The sequence below is a fragment of the Haliotis rubra genome, unplaced genomic scaffold, assembly GCF_003918875.1.
Source record: "Haliotis rubra isolate DU_JTF1 unplaced genomic scaffold, ASM391887v1 Scf156, whole genome shotgun sequence".
NCBI classification, from domain to species: Eukaryota; Metazoa; Mollusca; class Gastropoda; order Lepetellida; family Haliotidae; genus Haliotis; species Haliotis rubra.
In genome coordinates this window covers 1,169,582-1,186,820 of record NW_025765514.1, presented here as the reverse complement: position 1 = coordinate 1,186,820, position 17,239 = coordinate 1,169,582, and the positions used below count along the sequence as shown (strand labels likewise).

At 42.3% G+C, this 17,239-nt stretch overlaps 1 protein-coding gene across 2 annotated transcripts; it reads right to left on the bottom strand.

Moving 5' to 3' along the window:
- Positions 1-2,324: 2,324 nt before the first annotated feature.
- On the bottom strand, positions 2,325-15,103 carry LOC124270954 (uridine diphosphate glucose pyrophosphatase NUDT14-like). Of its 2 annotated transcripts, none has more exons than XM_046706021.1 (5): positions 14,950-15,103; positions 14,264-14,307; positions 9,534-9,598; positions 5,823-6,036; positions 2,325-3,052 (listed from the first exon to the last, which is right to left on the bottom strand). In XM_046706021.1, the coding sequence occupies exons 1-5, from the start codon at positions 15,028-15,030 to the stop codon at positions 2,818-2,820; spliced, it is 639 nt and encodes a 212-aa protein (XP_046561977.1). In that variant the 5' UTR covers positions 15,031-15,103; the 3' UTR covers positions 2,325-2,817. The 2 variants fall into 2 exon arrangements, with proteins under 2 accessions (XP_046561977.1, XP_046561976.1); XM_046706020.1 differs by lacking the exon at positions 14,264-14,307 and adding an exon at positions 13,947-13,990.
- Positions 15,104-17,239: the final 2,136 nt, after the last annotated feature.

Sequence of the window (17,239 nt, the reverse complement as noted above, 5' to 3'; positions counted from 1 at the left end):
AAAGAAGTTAGAAAGTCGTGGTCCATGCTGTCCCAATATCGGACCACCTCTTCTTTCATTTCAGTAATATTTGTCAGATTTTTCTTATTGACACTTTCCTTCATAAGTCCCCAAACATTTTCTATTGGATTTAGGTCAGGGCTATAGCTTGGCCAATCTAATAATGTCATATTTTGGGTCCGAAACCAGGCCTGTGAATGCTTTGAAGGATGTTTTGGGTCGTTGTCCTGCTGGAAAATCTTAACATTTCAATAGAACACGTGAGCAGATGGAAGTAAATGTCCCTCGAGAATATCTGTGTATCGCTCACTCTTCATATTCCCTTCAAATACACAGAGGGGCGTTGCCCCTAACACAGATATGCCACCCCACACGTTTCATTTCGGACGGTACTTTGGGCGCTGATACAAAGGTTTTTCAGTTTGTTTGGTCCAGAATTTCAGTGTATTAGGAAACAGCAACACAGAACTTTCATCTGAGAAAATCACATTGTCCCAGTTAAAATTTCTATGCTGTAAGCACTAGTTCAACCTTCACTCCTTTTGTTCAGGTTTCATGATCGGTGATGTAATTCCTCGACTTTTCTGCCACCCCATTGCATGCAGCTCAGTTCCAATTGTCTCCTTACAGACAGCCACAGTTCCTCTATCAATCATATCCAGCCTTAAGTTTTCTAAACTCCTTCGTTTGTTTTTAGAAACAAGAATACCAAGCCGCCTCCTGTCACCGACAGTCAATTTTCTGGGCCTACCTGCGCCTCCCTGGTGCTCAATGCCATATCCATTTGCAATATATTTCAAAACACGTTAAACAGTGGACAAAGGGATGCCTGTTCTACTTGAAATCACTTTAGCTGATCTGATGTCCTTGTTATAATACTCTAAAATCACCTTCCTCTTCTCTAAATCATCCATACTGAGGATCACAAAAAATGTCGTCTGCTAGCAAGTAAACAAAGGGGGATAATTCTTCACAAACTAATGAAAAAGGATAAACGGAGTTGTCTCTCTTGAATGAAACCAAGCACTTAATAGTTGGTCAAGGTTGTTTATACTAGAAATCTAATTAAACACATTCCTAAAATTTTAATAATTCCTGGTCATACTATACTATTAGTGTATAGAGTGCAGACTATGATAACCCGCAATACCTTATGCATATCGCAACGTTCAGACACCGTTGTCACTTTAGGAATCCAATATAGCAGGCAGAATTTACCGACCCTTGCTGCCGACCAGTCCTCTCACATAGGACCAAGCAGGTTCAGAAAGATTAATATCTTTTACTTTATAGGATATTTAGGATATCTATATAGCACATATCCACGCAACTAGTGCATGCTCAAGGCGCTGGTATTTTCCCCTCGATCATTGGATGTCAATCTCAACGGCACATCGTATTATCAATCTCAACTCCCTGGGGAGTATACAACTCTTGCTGCCACTAGGCGCACCAAGTTATTGTGGCTTTCTCATCCTAACGAGGATACCCATTCACAGCTGGGTGGATTGGGACACATAGTCACAGTACTTTGTCCTGTCAAGTTCACTGCACCCGCAACTAGGTGTTTGCACGTATTCATGTGGCCACCATCTGGTCATATACCAACGGATTCGTGGGTTCTTTTAAGTGCACAAGGTTGTGTACTGTACACTAGGGATCGTGACAACACGGAAAGAGTCTGCACACAACGTTTTTTCACCCGGTCACAGGTGGGCTCGATCCCAGCACCTCAACCTCACACCTCTGTAGCCTGGCGCCTTAGCCAGCTCACCCACCGCGCCCCAATCCTGTCTAACGTGAATATGGGGCACTTGACAGAGTAACAACTCTTGGAATATAATCATTGTCTTTATTCCCGTATAGTGTATCACAATTTCTTCAATTATGTTGCTCATGATGACTTTTCTGTTTAGAATACATGACATCAAACACAAAACCTTAACAAACGGCAGTTAGAACTGTGTCAAAAAGGTCAGAGATTACACTGTACTACTAAATACATGTACACGGAAAATCTTACATCAACCTATTCACACTAGTGTTGGGAATTGGTTGAAATCTCATAATTGATGATTGCTTCATTACCAACGAACAATCATCGATAAAAATTGGTTAGCGTCAATTTTCAGATTTTCCTATCCAGGTTGTTATTGCAGATATGTATAACATGATGCAACTTGCTACTTTAAAGTGATGACTAATATATCATGAACATAAACTTTCTGGAGTCTTCAAGAAATATTCAGTCATGACTTTTCAGTTAGTGAAGTGAGTTTTCTAAGAATTAAACAAGTTTTCAGGCCCTGACAACTTCAAAGATATGTTCCATCGTCAAGTGTTTCAAAGACTAAAACAGCAGTTCCAAAATCGTTTGTGTTCGATTATGAGAAAATGTGATCGATTGCTTGGTCATTTGATCACTGAGACCAATCTTCGATTATTTAAATTCATCGGAACACCACTTATTCACATCTTGCAAGCTTGTTTGACATCCGATCAGAACCTATTGAACTTACTACTTCATTTGATTTGGAACCCATGGGGATTTCCTATAGGAACATGTCTCCAGGGACCTTTCTTTGGCGTTAGGAGGCAATCACCCTCATTAGGTGGTCAGTCTCAGACTTCACTGCATCTCATCCTATCCAAACTATCATGGTGAATCACTGGATTGTCTGCAGCCACGTCATTTATGAATATTTATGAGTGTGGCACCATTAAATAGCAAAAATCATTGCTTTGGACCCACGACAAGCAGACATGATTCTTCAGTCAGATGTCTTATGATGATAAACACTGATTTGAATAAGATTCCTAACAATACTGACTTGACTTATTCTCATAAAACCAGTTGATTCCAAATAACACTGGTAATGGAATATTATATTTCTCATTTTTGATGAAATCTCTTCCTTCCTTTACAGGAACTTCTATGACATCAATCAACTCCCCCTCCTGTGCCACGGCCCCTCCTTCGCCCACCTTCATCGCATCCGTCACCTCCACGAAGAACATCGTCTGAACAGCTCCTGTTGTTCCAACTCCATTCCTGAACAAAATTAATAAAAACAGAGACAATCAGAAAAAGAATATATCTCTAATCAATAATGTAGTCTATATATCCAGACAACCATACCTTGCAGGGCTCCAGATAAGGGCCGTATCGGCGTATGTACGGATAAAAAATATGCACGATACCGTAGGAAATAATTTAGAAAATGTAGCAAATACGCACCACAGCAATAGTGTAAGGTCTTAGAATCATTTACAAACGTATTTATCTGAAAAAGTCTTGTTTTATTGTTTATTGACCTGTTTACACAAGACGAGCAATGTTGTGGTGCATACATGAAACGAAACACAAGATTACTGATACTCCATTAAATTCCATTCAGTACTCTACATGTACACTTAAGGTTTTCCAGTATTCCTATATTGAACAAATAATGAGTACGTACTCCTGATGTTGAACAATTATCTGGAGCCCTGCCTTGTATGATGACTAACATGAGTTCCTTTAATGAAGCTAATGGACACTTTAGTCAGAGACTGAGTGAAAACCTGAGTGAAAGGATTGAGTGACTGATGGATTGAGACAGTGATGGAGTGTGATTACTGACTGATTCAGTCAGATCTATTTCAGCATCATCCGTGCAGTCTAAATGTTCAAGGCAGGATGAGGCAAACAGATGGTTGATAGCATGTTGCCAAAATGCATCACAATCATCAAGGTAACACATTGCTCCTGAATTCACACATCGTGGGTGGACATGAGTGAGCGAGTGTAGTTTTATGCCGCTTTTAGCAATATTCCACCATTTATCAGCAGGGGACACCAGAAATTGGCTTCACACATTGTACATATGTGGCGAATCGAACCCAGGTCTTCGGAGTGACAAGCGAACACTTTAACCACTAGGCTACCCCACCACCTGGGGTATATGTCATGGCAGCCATTACAGCATGAAGTTGATGACACTGCCTAGGCGTACTAGATATCCACATTAGTCAGGACAAACCAAGGTTGATACAATCAAGCCAGTTTCTCTTCAAGTGCCAGTTTTAACATTGTGTTAACCTATACATAACAACTGCATACAACAACAATGACGTGCCAGGGTCAGCACTTAATGGTAGTGGCGGTGGTGTCTGAAACTCCTAGCTCAACATCAGTTTACAGTCCTGTCCTCTCTGGTCCTCCCTGGCCATCTCTGTCCATGTCCCGAAATCAGTTGGGACCAGCACTTGCATAACTGCAATAGGAAGTGAGAAGCCACCTTCTCTATCCTGTTAAAAGGCACGTGTAGCCACCTTCACCATGTCACTCACCTTTAGGAAGCCACCTTCTCTTTGCTGATGCTGTCAAGGGGGCACCGTGTAGCCACCTTCACCATGTCACTCACCTGTAGGAAGCCACCTTCTCTTTGCTGTCAAGGGGCACCGTGTCACCAGCCACCTTCACCATGTCACCTGTCACTCACCTGTAGGAAGCCACCTCTCTGCTTTAGCATGTCTGTAGAAGAAAGGGGCACCTGTGTAGCCACCTTCACCATGTCACTCACCTGTAGGAAGCCACCTTCTCTTTGCTGTCAAGGGGCACCTGTAGCCACCTTCACCATGTCACTCACCTGTAGGAAGCCACCTTCTCTTTGCTGTCAAGGGGCACCTGTAGCCACCTTCACCATGTCACTCACCTGTAGGAAGCCACCGTTCTCTATGCTGTCAAGGGGCACCTGTAGCCACCTTCACCATGTCACTCACCTGTAGGAAGCCACCTTCTCGATGCTGTCAAGGGGCACCTGTAGCCACCTTCACCATGTCACTCACCTGTAGGAAGCCACCTTCTCTATGCTGTCAAGGGGCACCTTGTAGCCACCTTCACCATGTCACTCACCTGTAGGAATCCACCTTCTCTTTGCTGTCAGGGGCACCTGTAGCCACCTTCACCATGTCACTCACCTGTAGGAAGCCACCTTCTTGATGCTGTCAAGGGGCACCTGTAGCCACCTTCACCATGTCACTCACCTGTAGGAAGCCACCTTCTCGATGCTGTCAAGGGGCACCTGTAGCCACCTTCACCATGTCACTCACCTGTAGGAAGCCACCTGGATGCTGTCAAGGGGCACCTGTAGCCACCTTCACCATGTCACTCACCTAGGAAGCCACCTTCTCTTTGCTGTCAAGGGGCACCTGTAGCCACCTTCACCATGTCACTCACCTGTAGGAAGCCACCTTCTTTTGCTGTCAAGGGGCACCTGTACCCACCTTCACCATGTCACTCACCTGTAGGAAGCCACCTTCTCTTTGCTGTCAAGGGGCACCTGTACCCACCTTCAGGAAGCCACCTCACCTCCTGTAGGAATGCTGTCAAGGGGGGCCACCTTCACCTGTAGCCACCATCACCATGTCACTAGCCACCTTCACCACCTGTAGGAAGCCACCTCGATGCTGTCAAGGGGCACCTGTAGCCACCTTCACCATGTCACTCACCTGTAGGAAGCCACCTTCTCGATGCTGTCAAGGGGCACCTTGTAGCCACCTTCACCATGTCACTCACCTGTAGGAAGCCACCTTCTCGATGCTGTCAAGGGGCACCTTGTAGCCACCTTCACCATGTCACTCACTTGTAGGAAGCCACCTTCTTGATGCTGTCAAGGGGCCCCTTGTAGCCACCTTCACCTTCACCTGTAGGAAGCCACCTTCTCGATGCTGTCAAGGGGCACCTTGTAGCCACCTTCACCATGTCACTCACCTGTAGGAAGCCACCTTCTCTATGCTGTCAAGGAGCACCTTGTAGCCACATTCACCATGTCACTCACCTGTAGGAAGCCACCATCTCTATGCTGTCAAGGGGCACCTTGTAGCCACATTCCTCAAGTAGTTCCATCTGGGCTATCTCCTGTGTGCTGTGGTTCTTGTCAATGATGCCAGCACAAAGTTCATAAGTGACACCAAGAGATCCTGGATATTTGGAAGTGTCAATGATTGTCACGCCATCCTTCTCCTCAGGTTCAGCACAGGTGAGGTATATAGCTGAAATGATCAGATACTAGACACACTCCATTCACAGATGGGTAAGAATTATACATTTGCCTTTTTAAGCACTCTCTCTGATTTGTTAAGTTACAATTATACTTTCAAATCATGCAAGATTATGGCCTGATAAAAATGTTCATTATATTAGGAGCTTAATGATGAAACCTGTGTCATGCTGACATATATCTTATTAGGGCTCCTTGCCTCTAGACAGGAGACCTATTGTAATCGTTCGGATTATTATTATTATTATTTTACAGATTAAAGATAGTATGCAGCAGAGAAGGTTCGGGTGATCCTGGCACAGTCAGGCTGGTAAGGCTCATCATCAGCTCTGGGCCCTCGCCCCCTCTACACGCAGCCCAGACAGTGAATGGGACTTCTCCCAGGAAACGCTGCCTAGTCGAACCCACCAAGAACTTTCCGGAGAATATGAAGGCTCCCCAACACTGCATCCTTCTGCATTACCCAGAGTGTCAGAAGGGCCGTACTCCCAGTGGAGAACCTGGGCACTCTCCTGATTTGCGCCAAGAGATCTGGATGTACCAAACCAAGGGCACCGAGAACAATGGGGAGCCTGACGACAGTGTGCTTGGGATGCAAGCGAGCCATTTCAAAGGTGAGGTCCACATAATTAGTATGCTTTTCCTGAATCTTGCCAATCACTTTGGTGTCAAAAGGGACAGAAAATTCAATGATATATATAAATTCATTGGCTTTATCAAAAAGGACAAGATCAGGTTTGTTGGCAGGAATTCTTCTAAGGCTGTATATGGGCCTTTTCCAGAGAAGTTTGAAAGCATCATTTTCCATGATGCCCTGGACATGTTCAGGGTCGTACCATGGATGGACCTCAGACTCAAAGCCACAGGTATGTCAGAGACTGTAGTAAAAACAACGAGCCATGCCATCATGTCGTTTAAGATATGCTGTTTGTGCCAAGGAAGGGCATCCACTGACAAGGTGTTGGACAGTCTCCGTGAATTCATTGCAAAGACGATATTTCATATTGATATTTTCTTTAAGAATCACATTTAGGCGACTGCGAGTGGGAAGTGACTGGTCCTGAGCAGCAAAAAGGAAGCCCTCAGTTTCACATTTAAGACCAGCCGACTTCATCCAGGCGAAGTAGTCGGTGGGATTGCTATTCTGTTCCACACACTGCATGTACACACGAAGCAATGGCTTCTCAGAAAGCTTCTCCACCACAGACCGACTCTGGGCAGACTTGGTGAAGGACTTCACCTGGTTTACTCCCATCGCTGTACCGTCCAGCAGTACATCGCCATCAACCTCAAATTTCAGATTCTGTCCAACAACCTTGGCACACATAAAATAACTGTGGAATTCCTTGCTTTCATCATGAGTCTTCACATGCATCACCAGAGGATCATCCGATAAATAAATATGTGCAAAAGTACACATTAAAATTCTATCATGAAGAGCCTCCACATTAATCAAACCCTGACCTCCAGAATTGATTGGCCTATATAAACGGTTAAGAGAGGAACGAGGGTGGTGGGCTTTGTTATCAGACATGATCCTTCTGGTCAGGCGGTCAAGACTCTGGATGTCTTGTTTTGTCCAATCAACTACTCCAAAGGAATAGGAAAAGACTGGCACAGTATTGGTGGCTTTGACCTTGTTTCGAGCATTTAGCTCTGAGCTCCAGATTTTCTTTAAGTGAGATTTGTACTCGGCCCGAAGGTTTTCTTGAATTTGGGCATTCTGGAGCTTGTCTCGAAATTGCATTCCAAGACAGGTGTAGGCCTGATCTTCCACAAGATGCTCAATAACTCCTCCCCCCTGTAACTTGACCGATCCACCATTAACTACCTTGCCACGTTTCAAATGAAGAGTATTACATTTGTCGAGTCCAAATGTCACGCCAATATCATTGGAAAAGGACTCGACTAGGAGAACCTGTTCTTTCAAATTGGTATCTCCTTTGGCAAGGAGCTCGATGTAAAGAAGATGAGTAAGAGGTGTTGGGGATCTGTGCTGAGGAGGTCCGCAATGGTAACCCTCCTCTCTGTTGAGCAGAACGCTCAAAGGATTTCGAGACAAACAAAAAAGCAAAGGACTGAAGGAGTCCCCCTGGAAAATTCCCCTTCTGATTGGAATAGATTCCGAAGTCTGCACCTGCCCTTGCGAGTACATCTCAAGTTGAGTCGACCAGCAACTCACTAAAGACTTGAGTAAATCAAGTAGTTGCTCTGGGAGGTCAATACAACAAAGAGACTTCAGAATCCATTCATGAGGGACAGAGTCGTATGCTTTTTTGTAGTGTATCCAGCACATGGAGAGGTTGCGGTGATATGTTTTAGCCTCTTCCAAAATCATTTTCTGTACAAGAAGTTGATCCTTGCACCCCCAACATCCCTTTCTCGCTCCCTTCTGCTCTCTATAAAAAAAATTCATTAGCAGAGCAGTATGATGACACGAGGTTTGTCAAACACCCTGTGAATAATTTGTATTGCGTATTTAAACATTATTATTATTATTATTTTTTATTATTCCGCCGATTTTTGTACCAAACATAACTCCTAAACCAATGCTCCAAATCGCTTACAAAAAATCACAACAGATGTGCACCGAGGTGTAGATATTTCCCTTAAAAATCTCTAGGCTCTAGGCTCTAGGCCCAATAGCAAAGGGGAGATAATTCAAAAGTAATTCCAAAATTTCTCAAGAACTAATTGTTCCAACACTTCCAAATCTCTTGTACAGATGCACAATCGAATTCCCAACAATTTTGTCTGGACGGGTCAAGTCGCTAAAACGTACCGTTTGGCAGTTATTTTTGTTTTCAGTTTTTGGCCATGTTTTTCAGCAGTTTTCTGAGTAGTTTGCTCCAAAAATGTGCAAATTCTGCACAAAAAGTGCCAGTGTGGTAGATGAAGGCTTGGTGATTCCAGAATACTAATTGTTTTGACCGTAGACCCAAGAACAACTGAGACACAGCCTTTTAAAGAGGGAACTATTTCTTCTCAGGAACTTCTTAAAAGGTACATCACCCCCGCGACCCCGGCTGTATTTGGATGATCCGCTCGCCTGTCAAAAATGTGTTCTGGCTCCGTTTTGGACGATGATTTCTAGCCCTCAGATACAACTAAAGCTAAGGAGCCCTCATCGTTGCCTGCAACTATATTTTTCATCTATTTTTGTAATCATTTGCTTAGTTTCTACATTCAAATTTCCGGCTAGTGAATAATTTTGTGGGATAGTAACTTTCAGACATAGCTAGCCCGACTGGCAAGCAAAAATTGGAAAATTTTCGCACACTGTACAAGTGTAGTAAAACCTACAAGCTCAGGTATGGTGCTGGCAAACATACAAACACAATCATGGCAAATCGCAATTCCAAACCACAATCATCGGATTCTGTCACACCCAAGGGATGCATAGGATGTTGTGGCATCTGGGCACCCTGCTCACAAAACAACAATACTTCTATGATTAACTAACAACGGGATCATACAAAATCCACTAACCTGGACGGAACTGCTTCACTAAAACAAAGACGTTTCTTGTTTTGTTGTACACCACTATGACCACACTGAAACAGAAACATATCGGAATAACTCAGCCTTTGGTTGAGGGAGTGAGTGAGTTTGGTTTTACGCCGCACTCAGCAATATTCAAGCTATATGGCGGCGGTCTGTAAATAATCGAGTCTGGGCCAGACAATCCAGTGATCAACAGCATGAGCATCGATCTGCGCAATTGGGAACCGATGACATGTGTCAACCAAGTCAGAGAGCCTGACCACCCGATCCCATTAGTCGCCTCTTACGACAAGCATGGGAGTCTTTGGTTGAAGCCTTTTCAGCATGATGTCTTAACTGCTTGACTGGGAAAATCTGGGAAGGACCTTCACCCAAATACATTTTCATAATTTCTTATTTTCAGGAAGAAATTACTAAATAAAAGAACTGCCGCTCCCACTTTCCCCAAAATATCAAATCACAGTCCCTTTTTCATACATCACATGTTAAAATATCAGTTAAAAAGTGTTAGTAAACATACTATTCATTGTCATGACAGAGGATATAGAGAATCTCACAAGTGTCTTCTGATATAAATTATATCAACACAAGTTGATAAAGTTACAAATATCCAAAGCTTGCCGAGGATATTTTTACTTTTATCAATGAGTGTTCATACATTTGGTATCAGAAGACACGAGGGTGAGATTCTATTTATCAGAAAAAATCACTCTTCATTAGTTTTCAATGAAAAATTTCCATCTCTGAACAACTAAACTTGCAGTGCAGTGATGTCATAGCATTGTGAGGTCATAAAGTTCATGATGTCATAGCGTTGTCAGGGCATTGTACAAAATCTTTTTCGAGATATCGTTTGATCTCACACAAGCAATATTTCCTGTGCAACACAGGTTTGGATGATAAATCTCTACACAACAAATATTTGCAGTGAGTGTGTGAGTGAGAATGTTTATATTCTGCTTTTAGCAATATTCCAGAAATATCACAACTCGAGACACCAGAAATGTGCTTAATTGTACCTATGTAGGAAATCGAAGCTGGACCTTCAACATGAATGCTTTACCCCTTGGCTTCTCCACAACCTCAATTAGTACAGTATCGTACTACTTGCTGAAATGCATTACTAGTTGCCATATTAGAATAGTAATATATGGTCTACAATATTATTTCATTTGATCTTACAGTTCTTCAAATTACAGTATATCAATATCATGGAATGACCACCAATGGCTGAGAGACTGTTGACGTAGCAATTAACTCACCCACTCTTGATTCACATATCAGGCTATCAATAACAACACTGCTCCGACCAACTGACCCAGATATATTGGCGAGTTAGATCTTTCGCCATTTTGGACAGTATGTAAGTTTTTACATGGCATATCAGCATTATGTGGAAGGAATGCCCCAAGTGATCTAGTCTCAAGAATTTACTATTTTGCTGAGAATCCATACCTGTGGGTATGGTGCAGGCAAACCTAAAGACATAACCAGGGTGAATTTCGGAATTCAAACCAACTCGGTGAAGGCGTAAACCCAACTCACTCACTAACGACACACTCAGCAATATTACAGCTACATGGCGGCTCAAACCAACAGAAATGCCGGTAGGTTTCTGATGTGTGAATGGATACAACTTGGCAGAGCAAAACTGCATGTTTTTCACATTACTGAACCAGTCATACAGCAATAACAAGCATTATTGAGTTTAGTTTTATGCCGCTTTTAGCAATATTCCAGCAATACCACGGCAGGGACACCAGAAATGGACTTCACACATTGTACCCATGTGGGGATTCGAACCCGGGGCTTCGGGGTGACGAGCAAACGCTTTAACCACTTGGCTACCCCACCTCCCATAATAAGCATTAAATATCCTTCACACTTACACATGGTCTCACATATAACTAGAAATAGTTGCAGGCAAGTAGCAGGGTGTGCAGAGGTACAGATAAGCTGCGTATCTGCGTAAATTACGCAAACATTTATGTGAATACTCAATTCCTATTAAGTCTATTGCATACAAGTACGCTTGAATTTTTGTAAATACTCAATCAATTTGATCTTACATGTGTACACACAAAAATGTCAAATCTTAGCTTGCGTACCGGTATATAGATAAAATAACTGAGGAATATTGAGAGGTTCTATTTCAGCACATGAACTTGGAAACTTGCAGTCTTTCTTATTGTTTCTCATATTACAGATCAAATATAAATAACAAACACGTAAACCAACATTTAAATTTAAATATATTTTTACAATTAATGGAAAATGTCAAAATACCCAATTGAGTTTGAGTGAGGTGGGTACACTTTATTTGGTTACTCAAAGGAACATTAGGATACCCAATTGAGATTAACACAAGCGAGTACATAACTCAACGACCCAAAAAGTTATCTGTAGCTCTGAGTGTGTGTAAAATAAAACATTCATATCTATAATATTGAAGTAATGACGAGAGTGAGTATGGTTTTATGCCGGTTTAAGCAATATTCCAGAAATATCAGCCAGGACACCAGGTGTCACTCATGTGACAAGCGAACACTTTAACCACAAGGCTAACCCACCAACCCCTTAGTGATGAAGACCGCCTCTGTGGTGTAGTGGTTAGAGCGTCCGACCGGAGAGCGGAAGGTCGCGGGTTAGATCCCCGACCGCACCATACCAAAAGACGTTAAAATATGGTACTTGTTGGTCCCTGCCTGGCGCTTGACATTAATGGGTACAACAAGGACTGGTCGGCTCGGGGTCAGTATAATGTGTCTGAGTGGGGTATTCATGCTTCACTGCGGCATGGTATCTCAGTGGCCTAGCACTATAAAACCAGCTTCAGTCTGGGCTAGTACAAGCAGCCACACATACACATACACATGCATGCACGTCATCATACGAGCGAAAAAAAATTCAAGCACGGCGTTAAACCCAATTTCACCTCACCTCACCTCACCTTAGTGAGGAGTTGCTGTACCCAGCAGTCAACAAGTCTTCAATTACATCAAGACAGACTTTAAACAATCAACACTTTCAGATAAGGACAAACAGATTAATGGCCCTCTAATACAGATAGTTGTATGGATACATGCATCATAGGAACCGTTTCAGTCTCAAGCTTAGCAAGCTACAACAACAGGTATACAGTGAGTGAGGATGGTTTCACGCCACTTTTAGCAATATTCCAGCAAGGGGACTCCAGAAGTGGGCTTTACACATTGTACCCATGTGGGGAATCGAACCCGGGTCTTCTGCGTGAGAAGCCACCGCTTTAAACACTAGGCTACCCCACTAACCCAGCAGGGATACAACCAACTGGGGCTCTGTGCTAAACTGAGGTGAGGTGAAATTGGGTTTAACGTCGTGCTTGAGAATATTTCGCTCATATGACGACGTGCATGCGTGTGTATGTGTATGTGTGGCTGCTTGTACTAGCCCAGACTGAAGCTGGTTTTATAGTGCTAGCCCACTGAGATACCACACTGCAGTGAAGCATGAATACCACTCAGACACATTATACTGACTCCGAGCCGACCAGTCCTTGATGTGCCCATTAATGCCAAGCGCCAGGCAGGGACCAACAAGTACCATATTTTAACGTCTTTTGGTATGACGAGGTCGGGGATCGAACCCGTGACTTTCCGCTCTCATACGGATGCTCTAAACCCCTACATCACGGAGGCGGTCGTCCTAAACTGAAGAGAGTGCTGTTTTAACACTGCTATGAACAGTATTCCAGGAACGCATGATGTCAGATCAATACAGATGATGGGTGGCATGGTAGCGTCATGGTTAGAGCGTGCCCTCATGTCACCAAAGGTCTGGGTTTGACTCTCCTCACAGTGTATGATGGTACAATGTGAGAAGCCCATTTCTGGTGTCCCATGCTTTCATGTAACTGGAATATTGCTAAAACCCACGTCAAACCATACTCACCCATCGAATACAGGTAAAATTCCAAAGTGATGCATATCGGAGATCTTTACAACTTTAATGACACTCAGGAGCAAAGGTATGGTGCTGATAAACCTTGAAACATAATTGGAGCAAACTAGGATTCAAACTCAGAATAACTGGTTTCTTGAATGCCCTAGACTGACTGACTGACTGAGTTTTGGTTTTACGCCGCTTTTAGCAATATTCCAGCAACATCACGGCAGGGGACACCAGAAATGGGCTTCACACATTGTACCCATGTGGGGATTCAACCCGGTCTTCAGCGTGACGAGCCAACGCTTTAACCACTAGGCTACCCCACTGCCCCTTGAATGCCCTAGATTAACTCTGTACAGCAAAATGCTGCACTTTGGTTAAGTGATTTGGGATTTATCCCGATTTATGCAATATTTCAGCAATATTACAGCAAGGGCATCATGTGAAAGTGATAAATGTTTGAACACATACCTATCATGAACCTTCATAGCATCCCATGCTTTTTGTATTCCATTCTACAAACACAACATATCACGCTATATAAGACCTGCAATGACATTACTGCTTCTCTTTAATTCCTATCCAGTTTCCCCATCCTAACTTTACTGAACCCATCTAATAACTCAAGACTTCAATCTGCCGTCCTGAAAGCTGAAGATTAAAATCTGTCCTGAGTTTCAGCTTTCAATCTGCAATAGTGGGACAATAACTGAAGACGTGAAATCCATCCCATGTAATTCACACCTAGTTTTAATCAAAGCTTCATTCTGCACACTTTTACAACTTACTCGTCGTGTTCTTTAATAATGTCCCAAGAACGAATCTCATTGTTCTGAAGTATATAAAGGAGAAAGTCTATGTTTGATAGTGTGGACCAATTTGCAATCGACTTCAACAATATGAGAATTTGTGAATTCATACGTCGCCTTAAGACAAAAAGAGTAATTATAGTAATGAGTTACACTTGTTGTAGGCTTGAGTGAGTGAGTTAAGTTTTACAATGCACTCAGCAATATTCCAGCTATATGGCGGCGGTCTGTAAATAATCGAGTCTGGACCAGACAATCCAGTGATCAACAGCATGAGCATGGATCTGCGCAATTGGGAACCGATGACATGTGTCAACCAAGCCAGCGAGCCTGACCACTCGATCCCGTTAGTTGCCTCTTACGACAAGCACCGGTTGCTGAATGTATACATTCTACCCGGACCGTCACCGGTCGTCGACTTAAGATATAAATAGTTATTATAATAACAATAATAATAATAACATTTTAGCATTACCAAACTTCAAACATATTGAAGTAACTCATGGGGATCACGATGTATATTCAAATACATGTACAAAGTGTCCAGTAGAGATACGGATTGAGCTGACAAAACCATAACGTGATGCACAGTGTCGCCTATCGGTGTTTTACCAACACTTAGCCATATCAAGGCTAGACACTTTTCAGATGAAAAGATGGTCAACCTGTTTATAGTTGATCTTCATTGGTTTTATGTAGAGAGATTCTGAACAAGGACAGACACTGACATCCTTGATGTCATCCATTTTCACGAGAATTGAAATGCCTCACTCAACGAGAACACTCAAACGAGGACATTCAGGCGAGGTGTATTTTCACGATTGTTCAAAATCCATAAACACAGTTCTTCGGTTAGAAAACGTGGTGCGAAGTCGAGATTCTTTTGTTTGTTGTACATTGGGGGTAACTTAGTGGCACTCTCCAATATTAAAGCTGTTACGATGTTTTTTAAACGAGTGTCCTTTCTATGTGTTGCGTTTATATGACTATGAGTCATGTTACTGTTTCAATAATTCATCTGCATACCAAACGTGAAAGATTAACATCAACATCTGCAAAATATGAAGGGAGTAGCCTTGCAAACAGATGGGAAATAGAAATAGAGTGAATATTTTCTTTTTAATCCTTCGGCTCATTAGCCATGTAGCAGACTTCGCATTATCTAGTTTGAAAGATTTTGTGGCAGGCGAATGTTTCAAAATAAACTGCCCAGCACGGGTAGTGAGACACATCACTCTTGCTTGATATAAGGATATGTACGGAGACGTTGCATCGTGATAGAATAATGAGGTTGTCATCCATAAAATATCTTGCCTTTGTTATTTCTCACCAGCTTTTAAAAGTGATTATTATTTATTGTGCCAAAGGCCCATCATATGACATAAAACGGCATTGTATGCTTCGTTGAAGACCGAAAATACAAATCATTGTATTGACAAAAAGGTAAGAAATTTAACAACACAAGAAATAGCCATTGGTTGTTTGTGTATTTGATACAGTAATCATTGTTGTGTTTTGGCGACTCGATAACTTCTGTCTCGATAACGTCTGTAACTTTGGCCTTTGGGTTAAATTCTTTTTAGCGCGTCACCCTACAAACCCCACCACCACCCACCCATTCCATTCATTTTTTATTTGGGTGGGGGTTGGGTGGGAGTAAAGGGTCGCCACGTTTATCAATGTTAAATATTCCGGCAATATCACTGCGGGGGACACCAGAAATGGGCTTCACACATTGTACCCATGTGGGGAATCGAACCCGGCCTCTTCTGCGTGACGAGCGAACGCTTTAACCACTAGGCTACCCCCACCGCGTCAGGTATCAAGGGAAAGAAACCAGGAATGGGTTGTACATAGTGTACCCATGTGGGAATCGATCTGGGGACAGTCGGTGACAACATATGGTTTTATTAATGCAACATGTAGATATTATTCATAGGGACAGTTTAGGTAAATTCTAGATGGAAGTCAACTTCACTGAGGAATCTTGGTCAGTTTGTGAAAGATATTCAACACATGTATATTAGGGCTGCGCAATATAACCGGTTTACCGGTATTAACCGGTTCAGACATGAAAACGATACGTATTGCGATACGCTGATCGAAAACCGGTATTTTGACATGCATTCGGAAAACTTCGTAACTCTCGGAAATCTTCGGATATTTCCGTTTTTTGAATTGTTCTTTTCCCTGTTTCATTAGTGCCAAATGTTACTTACATTTGTATTTTATCATGATTAAAAGTTTTCATAAAAGGTTAATCAATTATAGGGATTTTGTTGTGTTTTTGCTTTATAATCAAGCATTAACTCTTTTATAAGTAGTTTTTGTTAAAACATAATCCTTGCAATATATTGCAATACATATCGCAATATACGCTTCCGCATCGCAATATATCGCAATATGAAAATTCTCTGCAATACCCACCCCTAATTTATATGTGGGATTACACTTCTCAGTAAAGTACAGATACCATTAGTGGACGCTGTCTGAGTGGGTTGAGGTGGCTGACTTTGTGTGCTAGCGGTGTCTGACACTGAGGGTGTGGGTTCGAATCCCGGATGAGACTCAATAAAAGTACTAGAATCTGTACTTTACCGAGAAAGTGGAATCCCAAATATAACAAATGTTAAATTTGACCACTTTCTAAATGGCATTGCTTATTGAAAGACAGTTAATAAAATCTTGGACAGTTTGCGAAAGAAATACAATTGAGAAATCTCTAACCACTACACCACGTAGGCGGTCCGGCACAATTAGTGTTTATAATGGTTAACTAGTCTGTTGACAACTATAAGTATAAGTGAATACATGGCACTTTTATGGATAAAATACTTATAAGTATATGTATTATAGTAGATACCTATATGTTGATATTGGTGTGGTGTGTTTATCAGGGTGCTATTTGCGCAGAGCATGCATGTGGAAATCTTGTAACTAATGCATAGAATGTTA